The sequence below is a fragment of the Propithecus coquereli genome, unplaced genomic scaffold, assembly GCF_000956105.1.
Source record: "Propithecus coquereli isolate 6110/MARCELLA unplaced genomic scaffold, Pcoq_1.0 Scaffold483, whole genome shotgun sequence".
In the NCBI taxonomy this organism is placed as follows: Eukaryota; Metazoa; Chordata; class Mammalia; order Primates; family Indriidae; genus Propithecus; species Propithecus coquereli.
The window spans coordinates 1,163,891-1,187,845 of NW_012150652.1; the positions used below are offsets into that span (position 1 = coordinate 1,163,891).

Consider the following 23,955-nt stretch of genomic DNA (forward strand, 5'->3'; position numbering starts at 1 on the left):
GAAATAGCTGAGGCTAGAGTTTAAAAGTCCAATAGTCGTGGACTAATAGTGCCTCAGTGGTAGTTCCAATATGCCAGTTAATGCATAATGTCTCCCCGCGTGAAACCTGATCAAAAAGCTTTAAAGCTGCTCGGCCCCTACTGTTTGCAGAGGAAAACATGGGGACTGAGGGCTGCAGAAGGAGGGGCGACGTGGGCACACCAAATGACTGGGCGAGAAGACCTTGTTTGCAGAAAGACAAAGAGGCGTTGTCCTCACAATGCACCGCGTTGCAAAGAGACTGTGATTCTTAAATGACATTGAAGGTAACTATTCTTAAAGGATGTTTAAGGTAACTATTCAAACTGACAAAAAGGTCTAGCAAATAAATAAATAAATGAGTTTTGTTTTTTTTCTTCCCTGTGTTTGAAAACCTTCCCATTAAGAGAACACAATATGCAACGGCAAACACGGCTTGGCCTCATTAGGAAGAAAGAAAATTGTTTGAAATAAACCTCAAAGAGAAAGAAAAAAGCCGTCATTTTCTTTAAGGACACTATTATGTTCTTATTGACAAGACAAAAGAGTAATAAAGTTAAATTATGGCAACTATAAGCTTGATAGTTTGGTTGGAGGGAAATAGAGAAACCATTGCTATTAAAAAGAAGAAGAAAGAAAAAGTAGATCTTTTAATCAGCCCCTACTGAAGCGATGACTACTGACCTTACTCCTCGTTGAGAGCATTCTTGAGTCCGATCCAGGGGCGAAATTCTTACCTCATTGATACAATTCAGGAATTTTAAAACTAGAAGTGAACTTGAATAATCATTATGCTGGAGTCTCTTATTTTATAATTGGCGGAACTGATGTCTAAGGCAATTAAGTGACTGACTTATGCTCACCCAGTTTTGGAATTTCAAGGTTAAATTCCAGAAACCAGCAGGGACTGAAAATTATTTTCTCCAGAGATGGAATCTGTTTATTCAGCCTTATTATGAAATCATCATGTTAAAAACAAATTCATGGCGAAGATTCTAAAAGCTACATAGAAGCGCATTTGGGGATTCTGACTCTACTTGCTAGGCTCTCATGAATTCAGGATCCCAAGTTCCTCCGCCCTATCCGGACTAGGCACCAGGCAGGTGAAGAAAAAGTGTCAGGAGATCCCCATCCTTCCTCCCTGCTGTACCTTGGTGACAGTCAACACCTTCTACCCACATACTCTCCTTGTTGGAACAGGAACAATGCCTCTCTGGCCCCTGTTGTGAGAAGAATGAAGCCAGAAGACCCTCCTAGCCATGAGTGAATTATACGACTCCCCAGGACTGCAGTGAGAGAGGCCAGACACCTTGGAAGTGACAAGCTCTCCCTTATAATATATAGTAGGAGTTCAGAGAAAGGAAAATGCAATAATTTTTTAAGTACTTTGGGCCATTTTCCTCTCTTGCTTCCCTCCTGGAGAAGTCTGGACACGTTTTTATTTGGAAAGGTGCATTGTGACATTTTATATCATTCCTCCCACCTATTAATAGCTCTGGCTGCCCCGGGTGCTCATTTCCAAGACGCCCTCGGAGAAGGGGGACTTCTGGCCGCCGCTCTGCAGCTGGCAGCTTCGGGCAAGTGGCAGGTTTTAATTGATGTATTGTGGGCACTGTGCTTTCTCTCTCTCTCTCTCTCTTTAAAAAAAATGTGATGGGTTTAGTATCCTCCTAGGACCTATAGATTTTAATATGTCAATTATTCTCCTTTTATTGGAACTTCTATGTTTGTGGCTGACTGATGGTCTTCCAGGTACCTTTTTGTCTCCGTGTGACACTGAGCACCAAGTGTCAACATATCCTGTCTCCCTTTGAATAAACTTTCTAGGCAGGAAACAACCAACAACCCCTGTATAGATTCTCATCAGAACAGAAAGTCGTAGAATTTCTTCTCAAATCAGCTGGCTGACTGTTGGTTAATAATTACAATGAGATGGAATTAGAAAGTGAGGCCAAAAAGTGGGAATGTGAAATATCAAAATTTCTCATTTTAAGATAATCCAGGTGGCTACCCCCAAAGGAGGCAGCATCCACTGGGCCAGTAGTTCTCTGGGCACTGGCTGCAAGAGTCAGCCCAGATAATTCTGGCTTCTTGCCAGCTCTGTGAAGGCAGCACGTTATTGCCTAAGAGCCTTAGAGAATGCTGGCTCTGCCATTCCTCTGCCTGGAGAACCAGTCCCTTGGTGTAGAGCTCCGTCTTGGGCCATCAGACACTTCTCCCAGTATGAAATGTAGGGGGATCTCTTACTGCCAACATTTCCCTCAGCTTTCTAGTAGACTTTTTACAAAAACAGCTTGGTTGATGTACAATTCACACACCATAAAATCCACCCATTGTAAGTGTACAATGCTATGATTTTTAGCAAATTTAAAGAGCTGTGCAGCCATCAACATCCTCCACTTTTAGAATATTTCCGTCATCCCCAAATTCCCTACTGGCCACTTGCGGTGAATCTCTGCTCCCACCCCCAGCCTTAGGCTACCACTGATCTACTTTTTGCCTCTCTTAATGTATCTTTTCTGGGCATTGCTTATCCATGGAGTTATGTATATAATATGTAGCATGTTTTTCAGGTTCATCTATGTTGTAGCACATATCAGTAGTCCATTCCTTTCTGTTGAACAGTATCCCACTGACATGCGTACACACATTTCTGTATCCATCCACCAGATGGACGTTTGGGTTGCTTCCAGTTGGAGCTCCTACACTGCCATGAACATTCACATACATCTCTTTGTATGAACATGTTTTCTAACAAACCTCTCAACTGCTACTTCTGAGATACTCCTATGCCCCGAACTATGCTAATGACTTTCAATGCATTATTTCTAGCCTTCGCAACAACGGCTGAAGTAGGAAATTCAATCAGGAAACCCAGGCTTATGAAGAAGCAATTCACTTGAAGAAATGTTTCTGGGGCCAAAATTCAAGCCCATGCTCTTTACATTGTGCCAGCCAGCCTCTATAACTCCCTAACAAAAAAGCAGGCATTTCCACGGAGCTTCCAAAGCAAGCCCCATTGTCCACACTTCGGCCATCTCAAAAGTCCCCAGGGTGGCCGCTTTATGTGGATTGGAGGTTTACAAATCTGCCCTAGGTACAAATAGTCTCTACAAAATTACAGCAGCCCCAATGGTCACTTCAAACCCAGTTTTAACGTTGATACACAGACCAGTACAAACGTATCATTATGCACTTTATGCTCAGCACCAAGGTGAACGCTGTGAGTAAACACAGGGGAATGGCCAACAGCCATGGCCCCAGAGGGCAGTATGATGGGAAGACAAGGCTCATACACATGTGTCTGCCTTACGTGGCACCAACTACATGTGTAATGAGAGCTTTGATTATTTAAGGACCTCTGCTGAAACCAGACCCCTCAAACTCACCTGACACTTGCCTATGTCTCTCCTGAGTTACGTGGTCTCTGTGGAGCTAAATCAGTAACAGAGAGAGGGAGAGAACTGGCCTCTACACAACTGGTGAGCTATTCAGATCTTCTGTGGAAAAATTCAGGAAATGTTCATGTTATTTAAGGCAGTTTATTTCTTCGTGTTTCTCAGGTAGTATTTGGATAATCTTCAGTTTCCCATGTATGTATTTATACGTGTGTTTATATGTCTGTGTGTGTGTGTGTGTTTGTATATATGTAAAATTTCCTTGGAGGTTTATACCTATTTTTTCATTCATACACCCCACAAATCTTTATTAAACACCTAGCTCCGGGTACAATGCAAGGCTTAGCAGGGAGCAAAATGGAGTTCCCTGCCCTCCTGGAGCTTACGGTTTCATGGAGAAGATGCGTATTAGATGAAGAGATAAATCATTGAAATTGTGAGAAGTGCTATGAAGAAACAGAATTTGTCAAGGGGACATTTGCATTTACACATGTGTCAGGGGCAGAAGGTGAGGGGCTGATGCTCAGCTTTGCATTAAAACAAAACAAACAACAACAACAAAAAAACTAAAGCCAAACAAAAATAAAATCAGAACCTCTTAAGCCAATGTGTGGAGGAAGAATTCCCAGAGGCAAGTGATACATAACCGGGACTTAGAGTGAGGGGGCTGGCAGGATAGATGGAGAGAAATAGATACATTTATAAATGGAAAGCCCTTCCTTCTGTGTCTTTTTAAAATATTCTGCAAATCTTCCATAAAGATTGGCAATTTCTCTATCAAGGCTGGGTAACCTCATATATCAATTCTCCATTTTCCCTGCCCAAGTTTGTGATAACATATCTTCCATTAACCTATGCTGAAAAAGCCATTTCTATTCTAAGAATCTATTTATGTTCCCCTATAACTTTCTTAAAGATATGCCTCTGGGCTGTAATACCTCAAGCTTATACTCAGCTGAAATGTGAATACTTTTGCCAAATTTCAGTAACATTGATTGAGCTTTTTCTGATGTAGTTGATCACAGGGACATGAGGATGTCTTCCCTTTGTGGGGAATGAAAAGATGCCATCCCTTTCATTTGAAGGGACTAAGGACTGAATTTGCTTTTTTGGTACTTGCCATAGAGTCGATCTTCAATGTCAACAGTATCTATGACTTTTTTTCCCTAATTATTTCATGAATTAGAAAACAACAGGTAATCTTTGTTCTAAAGTTTCTTTGAATAAGTAAATGTATTATGTATCTTCCTGTCCTTATCTCTATTTTTTATTGGTTTAAATGGCACCCTGGATTTTATTGTATTTCAGCTCCTTCTCTCTGTATTTTCTCAATTCTTTGCACGGTTTCTCATGAAGTTTCCCTGGTTAATTCTTGTGACTTTCCAGTTGTCAGAAACCTTTGGTTGTCTGCTCATTTTTCCTGAAAGATCTCTAGGATAAAAGTCTAGTTTTACCTTTCATACTCTCCACATCCTATCAAATTTTTTTTTGACAATGTACTATCCTGTTCCACGTCCGACTGAAGAACTAGTTGTCCATTTTCATCCCAGTCACCTGTAGTCATTAACAGAAATTTTTCCCATCTTTCAATCTCATATTTTTCTTTATTTCTCTCCATTGGTAAGAAAAGTATATGAATTGCCCCCAGCCCACACTTTGGTTAAATTATTTCATGGTATGAATTAAGAAGCTTTTATAATTCTGCTACGTTTCACTGACCCATACTAAATGTATCAATGTGCAAAATATTTCTGTTAAAGCTGCTGGTTTTCCATTAAAACAAGAACAATTAATATTTTTGCATATGTACTTTCATTTTTAAAAACATTAATTAGGCAATACTGATTTTATTACATATCTGTTGCAATAATTATTACTCTTACCATAACAGTAGAAAAACTGAAGCAAAAGTGAAAAAATATGTCATTTAGAATAAAGACATTATTATTTAGAACAGAGGATAAATTAGACATGATGTCTGCCTTTAAAAGACTTATACTTTAGTAGGTTAAGAAAGAAAAAGGATGTTCAGATATCTATAATAACATGAACATAAGGGAATAAAAGTTCAAGAGGAGGAGAGAGAGATTTATGATAGGCTGAGCAGTTTTGCAAATTCAATACTGAGTCCTGAGACCCACATCTGTGAGGTCAGCATGGGAGGAATGGGGGCACAGTTCAGTCAGGGACTATGCCTTGGCATTTGAAATCTACATTTTTTAATGCGTATCTTTGCTTTTCATCCCAAATCTCTTAAACTATGTATATTATATCAATAAGGAGATCCCCCTTTTTCTGAGGGAGGAGAACTGGGGAGGAACTTGAGATCTGGAGCAGGTCTGATCTCTAGCTACATTGCCCACTCTGGTAATAATAAGAATAATAATAACCATCTCCCTTGGTTCTGACCAAGCATATTAGACCCTGTCAAAAGTAATGAAGATAATCTTTTCTTAAGGAAAGAAGGCCTAAGGGGTTGAATTGCAGAATTGGCTCATTATCTAGAGGGAATGTTAACAGCCTACCTCGAGGACTCTGACAAAAGAACAAATAAGCCAACGACAAATGGGATGAAATGACAATCTGGGTGTGAAGCCCACAGCAGAGGAACTGGCACGGAGTAGGTGCTCAGGGAGCATCATTTCTCCACCACCCTTCCCCTGCCCTGCCCTCCTCCAGGACATCTACACCCTGTGTGTGGCAGCTGCTGTCCACATAAGTGCTCCACGAATCTGGTTGTCGGAGTCCACATCTCTCTCACTGATTCCTGATGTTCTGAGTAGATCTTGACAAGGGTATTAGCCTTGTCATTAATGCAATGGTCCTCTTCTTTCTGAAGTTGTGAGCTGGGTCGTTAAGGGCATGAGTCTAGGCGTGGTGCATTCATGGTGACCTGACATCTTCTGCTGGGGTGATTTGTATACCACAGAGGCGGTTAATCAAGGTTGGCCAACAGGACTCCCAAAACACACAACAGTAATACACCTACACTTTGATCCTCTCTCTAGACCTCTGGGAGTCCTTCTGAATATTAAACTCATTAACCAAAGAAACCAGTCTGCCATTAAAGTTCATATTCCAGCCTGGGGCATTTTTTTTTTTTTAATAAAAATGATGTGGGTGGCTGATTCAGCATTGGGGTAGCTTCTCCCCCCACCTCAAAACCTCCAGAAATACATCTGGACTGAGATTTTATTTCTAGGAGGGGAATAGAAATCCTTCTTCAGTGGCATGGCTCTTCAGAAGGTTTCTGAGAACTTAGAAATTAGCATTTTTCTGGTGTGGTTACATCATATTCTACCAGTGTATCAGGAAATATTCTCTGGGAAGGTCTTGAAGAAAATTTATAGGATAGGGCCAAAGCAGGTGACATCAAGGAGACCTGACTTGAATATATCAGGAAAGATTTTCCTAAAGGAAGAAGCTGATTCATGAGAGATAAAAGAAGGGGTTGAGCAGAGAGGGAGAGGAAGGTAGGTGAACTGGGAGGAAAATGGTGTGTTCTGGGCACAGAAAGATCAAGGTTGCTGGGGCAGAGAGATGGAGCAGAGGAGAGGAGGGATTAGATGGTAAGTAGGCAAGGACCAGAACTGACAAGGTTTCATGGTTCGTCTTAAAGGGGCATGGATTCTATGGACTCTACCTTAGCAAAACAGGAAGCCAGTGAAAGATTTTTAAGAGGAGGGTGTAATGACCAGATTTGTTTTTAAAAGATCCTCTCGCCTGCCAAGTGGATAAGGGATTAGCGAGAAGAGAGGAGTGATGTCGAGAGAACTGATAGGAGGTTGTCACACTGTAGAAGGCATGATGGCAAAGAATAGCGTGATAATTCATCCTTGTCTTTCAGGCGTTTACAACTAGTAAGGGAGTGGACATATGTGCACAGAATTATTAAGCGTCATATGTGATAGTGCCCTGAGAATTAAGCAAGGTAAAGTGAGAAAGAAAGAGGTCACTGTTAGAGAAAATAAGAGAAATATCTTCTTACCTGTCAAGCAGGATCCAATGAATTAAGTGGCCTGAGGCTTTTTTTTTTTTTTTTTGGCTTGTTTGTTGTTATTTCAGTTTTAGATACAACTGCTCCCAGATTAAGAAATTGCTTTAAAAGTAGCTTTTCCACTGTTTTTTTTTAAACGCTACACGTACACACACATTTTATACTCAGGTTCATATTATCTTTGTCAGGCAAATAGAAAGCAGGTTTTCTGTTTTGTTTTTAAACTTCCTTTTAGAGTGGAGTAAGGGATTTCTCCCATTTCTGTTCCAGGTCATCTGTCAGTGAGTATGGCTAGGAAGGGCTTAGAGAAAAGTCTCTTCTCCAAACGACATACTATTGCCCTATACACTTTACAGACACAGACACACACAAATGGCTGTACAAATGAAGATGGGTATGATGCCTTTATCCTAAGAAATCTAGAATTAATTGCTTTTAGAAAGACTTACACAAAGTTCTCCTACAACTGTTGAAGCCCCTTCTTGAAACTCCTATGTGGGCACTCTATTTATCATATGCCACTGATGGTACCTCCATACGGCTCTGTTTCAAGTGAGGGTGGCCAGTCCAGTGCACTGGTTTGCTGTGATATAAAACCTACCAAGCTCTACTGTTGATTCTCTTTTGAAAAGAGAATTAGATTGGGTTATACTGAGATTATGAGCAAGAAAAATGTCCTGTTGGCCATGGTGGGAGACATTGAGAACATTCTAGCCCATGATGTCATTGGTTGAACTTTGGGTACCACCTGTATGTGAGCTCGGGTAAGTTACTTAAGGTCTCTGAGTTTCTCTGGAAGAGTAAGGTGGTCAGGCTGACTGATCACCCAGGTGTTTTGCAAACTTAGTTCCAGATATAGCTTTCCATCCAGGAGAGCTGTGAACTGATTTTTCAGATGGTTTAGCCTAGTATTGTAAGTATTTAGTTATATGGGTCTATACACAAGAGAGGACCGTGTCCTTCATACTGATGCAAGGGAAAAAAAGATAGAACTCCTTTATTCCTCTAAGTATCTGAGAAACGCATTTTGGGCCAAGGGGATGGGTAGCTATTTGAATATAAATTTCGACTATACCCAATAGTTTCTACAATTGAAGAAATGGCATCTATGAATCAAGAAAGATAATAGTCTCCCATAGTTTGCATTCTTAGACCACACCCATGTGATTCTGTTCCATTTGAGACCCTGCAATTTAAGGATGTTGACAGATCTGAATACATCCAAAGGAAGGTGATAAGGATGAAGAAAAATCTGGGAAAATTGCCATATACAGAAAAGTTGCTAAAAACAGGGAAGGCTGGGTCTGAAGCAGACTTAGGGATACACCACAGCTGTCTCAGATATTGTGAAGAACTGTCAGGGGAAGAAATATGAGACTTATCCTGGCTCTGTATCTCCTAATAGACGTGGAGTAAATCAATTGACATTGCAGGGAGCTTAATTTGGACTCGGTGCAGAGAAGAAATTTCTGACAATAGCACGTAACCAAGAATAGACTTGTTCCCCTTCTGTAGGGAGTAATCAGGAAGAGATGGGATATTAATAATATTGATGTGAAAAGCAATGACTAATGTTTTTACATGTATTAACTCAATCCACATAATGACCCATTAATGTAATGTCTGTTAATATTTCCATACTACAGATGAAGAAACTGAGGCACAGTATGGTTAAGCCACTTGCCTGAAATCACACAGTTAGTAGATGACAAAGCTGGGGTTTGAATACATGCCATCCTATTATAGAGTCTGCAGGTTTAAACGTGCTGCCATGTTGTCTCTAGGTGGGCACGATGTAGAGATGTTGTGGATAATATTTCTGCCCTGAGTTTCCTGGGTGGCCTTTAAAGAGATCACCAATAGTGGTGTATTCTGTGATGCTTTACATACACACTACACGTGCAGGTGCCTTTCTGTAGGTACACCCAGCGTCCAAGAATTGAGTCTTTGTGCCCAGTCGTTCTGCTGTAGCCGTGCATGCTCATCCAGTTGCCTTCTCTATATCATCTGTTGTTGGGGTTCATTGTTTCTTGGTAGAATTTTCTTTGTCTACCATGTTCAGCAGCTATGCTATAGCATTCCTTTAAAAATAAATCACAGAAACATCCCAAAGCCTTACTTCTTGAGAATAAAGGCTACAACTAGACTTTCCTCCCAGACATGATGAATAGCTGTTTCTCCTCTTCTCCATCGGAGACTGCACCTTGTGTGAATGTTTGAGAGAGGTTTCCATTTTATTGGTCCTTTGCACATTAGGAAACACAATAAAGAATGGAAAGTACTTTCCAGTACAGGAAGGGAGAAAGAACCCCTTTCAAACTTGCTAAGATCTATCTAAGGTAACTGACCAGGAAGGAGAACTGATCTGATTTCATATACGGATGCTTTAAAATAATTCGACAACAGGTAGTTAAAATGTAAGTATGCCATGCCGTCAATCACATTTCGTCCTTCTGGATTTTAAGGCTTGTTTTACTTGAGGGAAGATGATATTTGAACGTTCTATGGCATCCATCAACAAGAATGTGCACATGGTTTCAAATAAAGGTTTTCAGCCTTCTGAAACCAATTACTTCTGCTAAGTGGAAATGCCAATGCAGAGACGTGTCAGCAACTAAGAAAATAATTTTTTTAAAAGAATTAAACATACACAATGACGCTGTGAAACAATAGAAATTGTGTATGCATACGTGAGCACACATACACACACGCACACACACACACACATGCATAAACCTTTTTAAGAGATATTTCCAAAAAAGTCTGTGTCAAACAATGTTAACCCGGAGAGATGCAGAAATGTCAGACACATTACATGGGCAGGACTTGCGGTTGGCATTTGGCTGTCAGCGGGGGAGGCGTCCTCCCGCAACTAATTCCTCAGGAACCTCATGCTGAGACTGTCTACAGGGAAGGGAGCAGAGAGGAAGGAGGGGGAGAGCAGATATTGCCTATTATGTTTTCCCTTCCCAGCTGGAGAAGGCCTCAGCTGTGCCAGACTGGGACTGCTGGTGATTTTCTGTAGTTAGAGGGGAGCACAAAAGGCCGGGCATCCCAGTCTCAGCTCCTGCCGATGGTGAGCCAACCTCTCCTGATCATTAGCATTGCTGGCACCGTTGAGAGCAAGCCAGACCGCCTCTCATGGAGGCTCCGCAGCGCCTCACCTCAGCCTGGGAGTTCTTTCCATGGGAAGGTTGCGATGGAGTCTCTGGGTAAGGATGATGGACGTGCATGCAGATGGGGCTTTACTGGGACCTTGCCTAATTGCCAGAGTAGTTAGAGTATTTACTTTAACCCTTCCGTGGGTACCCAGGGAGACCTGGGGACTTGGCAGGGAAACTGTTTGATTTCGCACCGCAGTTATCTTACAGTGGTCGGGAATTCTTCTCCCTGACTAAAATTTCTAATTCCTATCAGGCTGTTGATCTGAATTTTTTTCTCTGCTACCTTCGTGTTGTCTGCCAGGTATAACGTCGGAAAAATATTCTGTGAAAATAGATATAAAATGGAATTTATTAACTGTAAACATCCTGTATCTATTGCTGAAATACTCTTTCAAGTTACTCCGTCTACATCTGTCACATTTTTCCCCCCTCCAGAGACCTATTTGCTGTAGTTCTCTCTGTACTAATGAAAATGTGTGGTTGGCTTTACCCTTTATTGTAGCTCTGTGTTAAGACATTTTAAAAATAGGCAAAAGGAAGAGAGGAGAAATGATCCATTCTATTAACCGAATTTCCTTCGAAACGTGGATTCGTCTTGCTATTTGTACCTTAGTATTTAGTATGCCAAACAGATTTTTGTGAAACTCCTGGCATCTTCTGCTGCAGGTGGCTAGATTTGTTGACAGATCTTCAGTGTACCATTTGCCTTCCAGCAGTGTGCTGCTGTCTTGTCAATTTAAATGGGATAATAATAACCCTTTACATTTTAGGGCAACTTATACTTTGCAAAGTGCTTTTACTTCTATTATTAAATTAATCTCATTTTATTATTACATCAACTCCATGTGGTAGGCATTCCTATTGTTATTAGCTCCATTTTTTAAATGAGGAAACTAAAGGCAGAAGACTCATCAAGGCCCCACAGTTAGTGAGTGGACATGTTGAGATTTCAACCCATTTCACATCTCAAGCCTTTGCTTTCTTACGCGTGTGAACTGTAGGCGGTGTAGACTCAACCACACAAACATAGGGTGCTACTTTCATGTTGTCTGTTCTATGTGTATACATTAATATTAACACACATGTGCACACACACACACACACACACACACACGAATTTCCCTCTGTTTTGCCCACTTATTTTTTGCTTTCCAGGCCACACTAGGCACAGTTATGATATAGAACAAGTTCAACCTGGGCATGCTCCACCTCTCCTTTCTACCACTCAACCCCACCACACAAACATGTGCACATACTTTAAATCTCCCTAGGTTTAGGAGTCCTGAGATGCTACGGATTTCCTCTCATTTAAGGAGAAAATCATCAATAAATCCAATGAAGGGTTAATATTACCTCTCATGAGTCTAGAGGAAACAAAGAGATGATTCTATAATGGTGCAATTTCATTTACCTTTATTTATGTAGAAGGGATATGAGAAGCTGGGGAGGAAATCCCAACATCCTTCACAACACCACACTTTAATTATCTCAGACTTTAGGAACCAGTGAATGTGGCCCCAGAACTAGGGGGGATAGATGTCCTCATCGAGAGATTGTGTCTTATGTCTACTTAGACAAGCGTGGTGCTTTCTCAAGAGTCTGCCAACAAGAAACCTTGAGAACCAGGAACAGCTCATCAAACACCTGGGAACACATTGTAAGGCTACCCAGATAAGCCCTGTATGACTCAGGGGACACAGTTACCTCTCCACACTCCTACCCACACCTTTCCCGCAACCAAGGCCACGTTGCCAAACATCGATATTCGGTGATGAGCGGCACGTGGCCACTGGTTCTTTGACAAAACACAGGGAAGGGGCCTAAAATGTCATGACACAGACTCCCATGAAGGCATGTGAGGCATGTCTTTTTGGGTTTGCCAAATATGCATGGCAGTACTTTTTAATGTACCTTTCCTTTTGCTTTAGAAACAGCATGAATTTCCTTGTTGGGACAGTTTTCATATTCTCAAGCCTTCTTCTTAGAGCATTTAATGACATCTTGGTTACTTTCTGGAATGGGCAAATGCCCTCCTCCTCAGCCACAGTCTGCCTTCACGGATTCATCAGCACACAAGTGCAGAAGTGATGCAGAATACCACCAGGGTTTGCATTCTGGGGCTGTCTTTTGTATTTTATTTTTTGAGGTTATTCTGAAAATTTCTTGAGAAATAGGTGGAGGGTAGATTCATAAAACCTTACAATGTCAAGATTGGAAGGCAGTGTAAATTGCATGTGGTCTGATTGCCTCATTATACTGATGAAGAAATCGAGTCCCAGGGAGGTTGAGATTTGTTCCAGTCCACCGTGATGGTGACTGTGCTGCATATTTTCTGTCTGTCCTTCCCATTCCTCTCAACCCATCAGATCTTGCTCTCTGCCCTGAAAGCTGATCCTATAGGCTACATCTGTGGGTGCCTGTCCTCTAGCCGATAACTGGGTTAGTCCAATAGGAAGAGATCAAAGTTTAGGAGGGATAGGAGGGTAGAAGAAAGGGAGGCAGGAGTACTTATTCCCAGCTTCCTCCTTGTCACGGTGCCATGGTGGCTGTTTCCCTGTACCGGAGACACAAACATTCCCAGGTAGCCCTTGCCATACATAGTTTTCTCTTTCTGGATTCCTCTGATCAATCCCACTTTTCCTAACCTTAGAACATTGCCCCATCCCTTCTAGTTTCCCTAAACCTTGACCACAACTGTTTAAATCGTCCCCGTATAGAACTCTCCTCACATTGCCAAGTTCATGTGTCAGCTGCTTTCATGCTAAGACCTTGACTGATACAATAACAGCTAGAGCTAAAGCCTCAGCCCAGCTAGTTCTCTGTCTGCTGAACCCTACTCTACTCATCTTTCCACCACGTGGTTTTTACTATGGATAGCTTAATACTTTGCATAAATACATAATAGTTTTATAATATATAATACTTTTCATAGTGCATAGCAATGGCATGCAGCGATTAAAAGGAAAGGCTCAAAGTCTTGGGTTCATATCCCCGTCCTGCCACTTACTGGCTGTTACTTAACTAGCAAGTTGCTTAATCTCTCCGTGTCTCGGTATCCTCTTTCATAACAATAAGGCTGTTGTGAAGATTAAATGATATAAATTCATTTAAAGAACTTAGTGCATGTAAGTGTTCCATATTAAATGTTCGTAAGTGCCCAGCACATGGTAAGTGCTCCATAAATGTTAGCTTTTATTATCGTTTGCTATTTGTTAGGACTCACATTCTGTACATGGAAGCATTTATTAGGACTCTGATTGTGTAAATGGAAAAATTTGCAGATTTTCCTGAGCCTTGCACACTGTCATACAATTTCATGAGGATAAAGTCATCAGTTTTCAGGAATGCTGAAGAGTGATGGGAAGGTGGGGAGGCACGGGTGAGTGGGATGTGAGTCACAGGGATGTGAGGACAGATGGGACAGGAACGTAGACAACACCATGATGGACAAGCCTGGATGTGCCAGGAAGCTCTCATCCACCTGGGAGGGATGTGAATCAGCGACCTCACTGCAGCCTGGGTGTCCAGTTCCTGGCTGGCTGGCCTGGGTGTCGGCCATGGAATCTGTTGCCCCATGAATCAATCTACAGAGACATGAGCCTGGATGTTGCTACACAATAATGATGCAAGGGCTAGTTTACAAAGGAGCTGACAAGCCCCCACCTGGAGACAGTATTTCTTTAGTTTCTGAGTGTAAAATAAAATGTTGTGTTGTTTTTGGGGAAAAAAAGAAAGATTTTGTTTTTTCAGATATTTGTTTTTTTCTTTTGCATATTCGATGAATATTCAGAAATGTGAAATTGATTAGACTTGAGTACGGTCTTACTTGGGCTTACTTAAGCTCTACTATCCCTGGACAGTAGCTATGGGTATTTGGAGAGAGGAGCTCAAGTTCTGAACTGACTTACCCAGGTAGAGTGCAACACCCAGCTGTTCATTGATTAAAACTCCACATGGTGCATTTTATCCTCAAAGGCTTTACTCCTTGTCTTCCCGAGGGTGCAGTAAATTGTGACTTCTCTTACCTAAGTCCAGTTTCTCCTCTGCTCTCGTTAAACAGAAGCCTGTGGCATGCCTCTGAAAGAAAGAGAAATTAAGTCATCCCATCTTGTGTTGTTCCGAACGGTGACAACTCTCTGTTATTACTTTGTGTCAGACAAGGGAAGAATTTAATACACTGTCGGAGGGCATGGGAACATGGGAGGAAACGCGTGGTGCTCCGTGGTCTCTACGAGTTAGACATGGGCTCTAACCTCCAATTTCAGACAGCTCAAGCTTCTCCCATGTTGTTTCCTCTCTTTTTATTTTCTCTTTTGCTTTTATTACAATTTTGATTATTGGTCCAGGAGATGATTATCCCTGGAGCTGACAGCCAGTTTGAGTTTAGGGAGACAGGAGACTTGGGATAGATGAGTGTCGGTACCTAGCGAGTAGGTCCCACCCTGAAGCTGCCTTCTTGTTGCTCCGTCCACACTGCAGTGTCCACACCCCGCCCAACAAGTGACCCTCTGTGGCACAAATGTCCAGGCCTATAGATGACTAAGATGATGAATGAATACATTCTCCCTGCTAAACTCTCTGCTTTACTTCTTCTAAGTCTTTTTTAAAAATGAACCCCAGGCTGAACATGATGTTTAAAAGTAAAAATCACCCTCTCTCCCAGCCACTCCCTTTGCTGTCAATTTCTGTTGCCCTGCTTCTGTTTCTGAACTTTTGCTTCTGTGTTTTTCATGGCACTTATGAGTTTCTAACGTGCTATGTAATTACTGATTATGTTATTGTCTGTTTGCCTCTGCCCGCTAACACATAAGCACCTCCCGGGCAGGAAACTTGGTCTGCCTTGTTCATCGATATATCCCATGGACCCAGAACGGAGCCTGATCCATGGTAGGTTCTCTGTCAATATTTTTCAGAATGAAAGAACAAACAAGTGTCCCAAAGAGTGCGCTCCAAGAAATTCCTTAACTCCAAAAAAATACCCAATGCAACATTTCTCTTCTTTAAGAAATACGGACTGCTATTAGGAAAAAAAACATCCTAAAACATATTTTGTGAAAACATCAGTATCAATGCAAAAGAAAGTTTTGTCTTTATAACTGGCCAGTGTTTTAGTTTTTGATTGTTAACAGGTTGAAAACGCCACATTAAAACCATCAAGTGGCACTTACACAAATCACAAATGGCTCTGCAGAGCACGAATTGGGGACCGTTGGCCTGAAGGAAGAATCAGACTTCATCCAAGGGCCCCCCAAGGCAACTAGAGTTTCTCACTTAGGTCCCAAGCTTCTGAACAGCTGTACAAAGCTCATGTGGCCTTGCCTTTAGTCCTCCCACCGTAGATGCATCCAGCTATTGTCATGTATCTGCTGGGCCAGAGAGGGAAACATAGAGATCGTGCCAGAAGGGCCACACCCAGCAATATCGCTGATTGGAAAAGTTTCATCAACTTCGAATCATCAGTATGCTTCCACCAATGAGCCCTGAGTGCCGTAGGAACCAGTTCCTCAGCTAGAAAGAATGAAGCAGATGCAGAAACACTGCCCGACTTGGGGCTAGCCTGGGGAACACGTTATTCTGGATTCTCAGATGGCTTTTTGGACGGGAATCAAAGCGACTAATTTTCAGTCTCTCTTTCTCTCTCTGTGTCTCTCCCTCTCTTTCTCATGCATACATACACATAAACACGTATGTGCACACACATGCATACACAGCTCTAAAGGTATTCTGCAAGTGAGCTAAGAATATGCCCACCTCTTCAGGAAGAAAAAAGGTCCTCTCCTGTACCCCTCCAAACACTTTCATTTAACTCTCAGGTGTGGGAGACCTTATCTATGTCTAATCATCTGTTTGTCATCTGCATAGTTTCATAGCTTCCTTATCAGGTAGAAGACATTACAATAAAGATCAAGACGAGCACGTAAGGTGTGTGATGGCCAATAATTTTCCCAGAGAGTTAGTTACCTGCCTTCCTGTCCTCTTTGTACGTTTATCTCGCCTGTGCGAAACCCCGGGTGATTTAAGTGGGTGCTCCAATCTGCGGTGTTCTGGTTGTCAGTGGGCAGGGGTGAGGTTAGGGATGAAAAGCCAATTTTAGATATTCTCCTGGTATTGATCTCCGTTTATCAGAAAGGCTTTTGCTGCGCTGGTTCACTTCTGTGCTTAGGCAAAGGCTTTTACAGATTTACCGCCACAACTTACTCAATCTATTATAAAGTAGCATCAGCATGCAGGTTGTTTTCCCCCTTTCTTTGACCCACTTTTAAAAACATCCAACTAAAAATGCTTCATTAAGTTTATACAGAAGTTGCAAGGCAATCAAAATTCCTCCTACCGTTGTTACCAGAAGAATTACTATACGGCCTCTACATCTTACCCTCCAAACGCTTCTGTATTTTGCGCTACAGAACGGATGCCATGCAAGAAATACTTTACCAAAACCCAATTGAACTGTCAGAGGTTCCTTTTTTCCCCCTTCCTTTATTCCTTTTCCATTATCACTGATTATCCAGCTTATAAATTCCACGTTCACACTTTCTCTTTGGCCTGCCTTCTCCCTGCAGAGCAATTCCAGAAACCAGGACTGTGGCCCTAAGGCAGACGCTATTAAATACCAGCACTCCAAGTCGCAAGAGTGTATTCCGGCTCTCTCTTTGAGGGCAGCCCGTGCAAGGCTCACTGCTTAGAGATAAATATGGTCAAAGCGAGTGAACGTTTTAAAAGCCCTTTTAAGTGGTCCTTCTTGGGGTACATGTTCCCTCCTGTCCGGTGCGCTCTTTTTTGTTACCTATGCGGACCACAGAAAGCACAACTTTTACCAACAAGCTTTTCCTTGCTCACAAGTCTGTCATTTTGTTCTCTGCTTTAGATTTCCTTATGCTGAGAGTTTGAAATTGCAGCTTCAAGCTCCCAAGCAATCAGCAAATGTCAAATGTCCCCAAGCACAGCAACCAGCTGAGCTACTGAGGCCCTGCATGCTGAATGGAGATTGTATTATTATTATTATAATGTTTCTGGTGGGGCGGGCGGGGAATAGGAAAGTAAAAGAACAGGAAAAAAAAAGATATCTTGCACAGACACAAGGACATTGTCTTCAATTGCCCAACATCCTCTAATCACCAAAGTCGTTCTAACACTAAATTCGGGGGGAGCTTGCTAACTTCATTGCCACCCGTGCCTTGAATAAATGATAAATGGCATTGCGTGCTTCTAATTGTTCATGAATTTGTTTTAATACCTAGAATTTTTCTCCTATGTAGGCTGAACTTCCCCTCACTTTAAATTGTCTGTTTACTTTAATTAAGCCTTCCCCGGGCTCTCCACCTTATTGAGCTTGACAAGTATTAATTTACGGTGAGCATTTTTTTTTCTTTTTCTTTCTTTCTTTTTTCTTTTTTTCTTTTTTAATTTTTATTTACTTTTTTTTAACTTGTGCCCTCTCTTCCTTGCCTGGCAAAGAAGCCAATGAGCAACTGACAAGCAACATATTGCTAATCCCGGCTTCCTTCGTGGGAAGGTGTCTCGATCAATACAAGCCAGAATCTCCAAGTCACTCCTGCTGATAGTCTATGTCGCGTATCTTTAGTTTGGCTTCTTGGCATAGGCATCTTTAGCTAGGATCTGGCAGACAGGGAGACGCTGAAAAGTTCTCAACTTAACATTCCAGCTGTGGCGACAAGAAAAAAAATATTGTTGGGGGTAAATCTGGGGGACTGTGGAGTCTTCCTCCTACTGCTTATATCCTGATTTCAAACTGCATTCTGCTCTCTTGTTCTTTATGTCTCAGTCCAGATTTTGCTTCTCCTGAGAAATTTTCAGGGACCCCCCCCTCCCCATGCCACCCACAGTTAAGTAAGGTTCCTCTTCCCTGCTCTCAGAGCACCATCTGTTTTTTCCATCATAGTGCATCTTATATCCTATTTAAATTAACTTAGCAATTTAATTTAAATTGACTAGATTGTCAGCTCTCCAAGGAGCGAGAGCCTGTCTTACTCATTGTCGTATCCCACCTGGCAGATAGTAGCTTCTCAAGAAAGAGACTTCTATTGAATGTGATTTGTAAGCTCTGTGATCTGGAAGCTAGAGAGAGCTCCCGCTCTTGCCTTTGTGTTTCAGACAGACCATCGAGTCGCATGTGGCAAATGCGCCTGCCTCTTTAGATCTAAATAGAGCGCGTTCTTAGGCGGAACAGGGGCACTTGGAGACGGTGGGCCGGTGAGGATTGACTCTTGCCGTCTCCAGTCTCTCACCCTCATGCAGAGATGATCAGGGCCAAGATGCATATTTATGATCTCTGGATGAATGTGCCTTCCCTACCTGCCCACGGGGAGCTCTCCCCTGAGCCTCTCCTCCGCCAGCCACACTTCTCTGCTCTGATGGATGGAGCTGACCGGGCAAATTGCTATGCTGATGAACTGCTCAGCTACCTGAGCAAATGTTCCAGAGAGATCTCCAGGGATATACCACATTTTAGAGAAGGATTCATCCACAGCCTGGGGTGAGCCTTTTAGCCCTCAGCTAGTTGAGTATGGTGGGGTAAGGAAGATGAAAGGACTACAATCTCAGTGCTCACTTTTCGGCAACCCAAGTGCCTGTCCTTGGGCTGGCGTTATTGCATTTTTCACTCCTCCCAGAAAGTTATTCAAATTGAGACCTAGAGGTCTGGGTGTCACTGTGCTCATTGAAAGAGCAAAATCAAGAAGCTGAACTGAAAGCACTTAAAGGAAGGATGCATTACCTTAAAATATGCAGATGGAAAACTGACATTGTTGTCAATGTCAGAAGTCACCTTTCTGAGTAAACATTTACCTCTGGGCAAATGCGGGGATGTGTTTCTTTCCGTTTACAAATGACTGGGTATGCAAATGCAGGGGGTTAGACTTGTGCCCCTGAATGTGGAGTTGTCTTCTTTCATCTATCCATAATGAGGAACATGCAGGAATCTGTCAAAAAGGCATCATGAGCTTGATTTGTGCCTTCTGAATAAAGGGGATTTCAGTGTTAAATCTGCCAGCTGGTTTTGTGCCTAAGTATTACATCAGTCTCTTGTATGATCTTGCATCCTGTGCAAAATGCAATATTTTGGCCTAATGGGCAGGATTAGCACGAGCTGGGAAGCCATAAATGAAAGTTTCTTGTTTCTAGAGAGCAAGTTAGAGCTTTTATATTATCTGCCGCGGAGCTTGGTGAATTTAAATGTATCTCTTGGGCTTTGGTAATATTCGTGTTAATGTCAAAATTGATCCCATTGTTATTGAGATGTGTGATTTTTTCAGGCCGGAGATGCACAGAGCCTGTTGCCAGAGCTGATGAATATCTGCACGGGACACGTTCTTTCCAACCTTTTCCCAGAATCGAATGAGGTTATCATGGTGCCTGCTACCGTATTCTGTTCGTAGGTCTGCATTTTCCTGCAAATCACTCATAAATTTAATTGATATTTACTGAGAACCTACTATGTGCCAGGCACTTTGCTTGACTCTGGGGATGAAGTAAACACTGTTGCAATAGTGACCTACAGGATCTGGGCTCTTCTCCTGCAGGACCTGTCCCTACGTACAGAGAGGACAATAAAATAAATGAACAAGCAAAACCATTATAACCACACATTCACATTCGTGTGATGTGGGAAAGGAGTAGGGAGAGAAGACAGGAAATTACGGTGAGGGGAGCCCCTAGATCAGGCGATGACCATGTGGTCTTTAAGCTGATACAGTATGAGGCCAAGCCCACCTTGAAAACAGAGGGAGAAAGAGCTTTCACAGAAATGGGATTTAACATGTGCAAAGGTCCTAAATTGGGGAAGAGTGTGACATGTCTGAAGAATTAAATGGAGCTCTAGTGTAAAACAAGGGACAGAGTGGGATGAGATGGAATTACAGAGGTTCCCACAGAGAACAGATCATGCCATGCTTTGCAGCCGTGACAAAGAGTTTGTTACTCTATCCTAAGTGCAGTTAGAAGCCATAGAAGGGTGTTTCTTAGTTCAGTTTATATCTTTACAAAGTATATTTTTCACACCCATTAGAATGACTATTATAAAAAAAATAAAAAGTGGGAAATAACAAGTGTTGGCAATGGTATGGAGAAATTGAAACCCCTATGCATAGCTGGTAGAATGCAAAATGATACAGTTGCTGTGGAAAACAGGATGGTGCTTCCTCAAAAAATTAAACATAGAATTACCGTATGATCCAATTCCACTTCTGAGTATATACACATAAAAATTGAACACAGATATTTAGTACACACATGTTCATAGCGGCTTTATTCACGATAGCTAAAAGGTAGAAACATCCCAAGTGTCTGACAGCAGATGAATGAATAAATGAATGTGGCATATACATGCAATGGAATATTATTTGATCTTAAAAAGTAAGGACATTCTGCCATATGCAATGACATGGATGAACTTTGAAGATACTATGCTAGGTGAGATGAGCCAGACACAAAAGGGCAAATACTGTGTGGGTCTATTAATAGTAGGTACCTAGAGTAGTCACACTCATTGAGACAGAAAGTACAATGGTGGTCGCCAAGGACTGGAGGGAGGAGGGACTGGGGAGTTATTGTTTAATGGGAATGGAGTTTTGGTTTGCAAGGACAAAAAAGTTCTGGAAATGGATGGTGATGATAGTTGCGCAATAGCATGAATGTACTTAATGCCACTGAACTGCACCCTTAAACATGATTAGGAAGGTAAATCTTATTTATATTTTAACATGATAAAAAATCTCTCTATTTTAGGCTAGATAGAAAGGAAGCAAAAGAATAATAGGGAAGATAGAGAAGAGGCTACTGCTCTACTCCCGTTTCAAGACAATGGTGGTCTAGTGGCAATAGAAAGGCAGAGAATCTCTGGATTTGAGACATATTTTAGATGAAAAAGTCACAGGACTTGTTTAGAGATAACATCACAGTTCTTTGTAGTTTGAACTCCGATGCACTCATACACTTGAAGCCTGTAGGCCACACTTGTGGGCAGGCAAAGACTGGCAAAATCCCTTTGACTGGCAGAAGTGTTTAAGCTTGGTGTCTTTGTGCATGACAAGGAGAGTTTTATTTTTAAACTCTTCGGTACTCTTGGATGGAGTATGGGAGCAATCGCTGTTGACACGTGAATATTTGCCCGCACTGTCATACAGCAGTCATATGCTCAGTGTGAACATGACTTGTCTTGAGATTTGCAGTGATAACTAGCATGTGGCTAGAGTTGTTCATTCTCTTCCTTATTAGTAATGCACATCTTCCATTAGCATATGCAACTAACTACTCCCTTTCCCCTGTGCAGTGTTGACATTCATTGTAATGATTTATTATCCAAGCTAAATAACCCTCAATATGAAACAACAAACATGCCTGTGTTTGTGTTTTCCATTCATTTTGTTTTCTTTCTTGCTTCCGCATAAGTAGGTAATTCTTTATGTGATAATTATGTGGTACGGAAACAAACAAGGGGAAAGCCCACTGGAAAGGTTAAGAATGTTGGGTAAGGTTTGTTTTTACAAACTTGAAAATCCAACAAATTTCGGTGACATCTCACATTAGTGCCTTGGAGTTTAAAAAATAATATAGATTATTAAGAAAACGTCTGTTATAAGCAAACACTCCGTATAAGACTTAATGATCTGTGAAAGGGCCACATTTGGGCTTCTTGGGGAGCCTCCTAAGCCCCCAGAAGTCTTGCTTTATTTATCTGGGATGTTTCCAGAATGGTCTGAATCATCAGGAGCACGTAATGGTTATAAAGTGGTAGAGAGTCGCGGCCAGGATGTGGAGCTCTTAAGTTAGACTGTATCCCAGTAAAGCCACTGACTGACTGTGTGATCTTGGATGGTTTACATAAGTTCCTGAGCCTTCATGTTCTCTTCTGTAAAATGGGGACAGCAGTCATGCCTTTCTCATGAGGTTCTTGTGACGATTAAGTAAGATAATAAGCTTATTCTAAGATAGGCACCTGCAACAGTGCCAATCTTAGAGTAAGCGTTCAATAAATCTTAGCTGTTATTATCATCAGTGAACTACAAATAATGTTCCCGTAAGAAACACATTAATATATGAAAATAAAGATACATGCAAAGACATTATATAAAAGCATGAAGAGAGAAATATACACGTGGAGGTCGTTATTTATGTGAATATTTACATATGGCAGTGAAATGAGTGTGGAGAGGGCTTCACAGTTCACGCAGTGCTTTGTGTTCATAATGAGGGTTTGGCAGTGTTTCGCCTTGTACAACACAGATTGTAAATCTTGGTTCCTAACTAGTTTGATGTTATTTCAAAGGCATATCCTTACTCACTCCAGTCATTCTATTTCTTACTGAATTTGTGTTGCCCGTTTTAATCACTGTGACCATGCTTAATATCATTTTGGACATTGGAGCCTTTTCATTGGCTAATGATAATTTTCATATCTTAAATCACACAAACAAACAGCATTATTTTTCATCCAGTTAAATTACCTTACCTGGCTTACTATGGCAGTTTTGTTTTCTAAAGAATAAGAAACACTAATTTTTTGTCCATTTGCCACTTAAAAACTAAACAGGTTATTTTGTGCCGCATGCTTTTCCCCAATAGAAAATTGTTATTGATGTTTTGTAAGTATGATATTCCATTCAAAGGTAAAAGGCTGCTTCCACTTGTCATTTTTCTAGTGATTTTTTTCCTACACTGTGTCTGCAAGTCAACACTCCTGGGCTCAATTAAAACATGTATTTTGCCACTGGATTTGCAGAGAAATGATCAAACTTGAATACTAATACCTGGGCTAGTGCCTATGAATACGAGCACGGTGCCCATTGAGGAATGGCTTTCAAGATAGTGGACAGTGAACTCAGGAAGCCTGGGGGATGGTTACAGCCTGGTCCAGGTCTACAGCTAGAGTTCGCTAGGTTTTGTCTGCAAACACAGAGTGTTGTTTATTAAAATCACAAAGTAATCGCTATCATATCCACATGGGAAACCCAAAGCCACCAAAACTAGACCACTTTCTGCCTTCCCAGGACCTAGTGATCCCCATCGGCCAGAGGTTAGTTTTCCCAACTGTGTTCTGAGGACCTAACCATTGCATCATGATAATGATTAATATTTGCTGAGTTCTTACTATATGTCAGGCCCTCTGATCCTGGTTGGGGCTAGAACAGTGACCAAAGGCAGCCACAGCCCCTGCCTCATGGAGCATCCCTTCCAGGGACTGAGGGAGACAGTGATATAATCCTGGGAATCAACAGAGCAGAATGGTGAAGGCTTGATGACTAGCAATGAGTATTGCAGGCAAGGGGAGCAGGGCACGTACAGCTCTGAGGCAAGTAGGACCTGAGAGTTCTTTCTGGGTGGTTGGAGCCAGGGAAAGCAGATCCAAAATGATGCTAGAGAA

The 23,955-nt window shown here is 41.7% G+C and overlaps 1 protein-coding gene across 4 annotated transcripts in view; it reads left to right on the plus strand.

Moving 5' to 3' along the window:
- Positions 1-23,955, plus strand: part of TENM2 (teneurin transmembrane protein 2) — an 888,605-nt gene that overhangs the window by 424,475 nt on the left and 440,175 nt on the right. Inside the window, exon 1 of one of the 4 annotated variants that reach the window (XM_012655760.1) lies at positions 10,422-10,625. The exons of the other annotated variants lie outside the window; for them this stretch is intronic. Coding sequence (XP_012511214.1) covers positions 10,487-10,625 — 139 coding nt within the window. The 5' untranslated portion in view covers positions 10,422-10,486. Of the gene's footprint in view, positions 1-10,421; positions 10,626-23,955 lie in introns of those variants that run through there. 4 annotated transcript variants of the gene reach the window in all.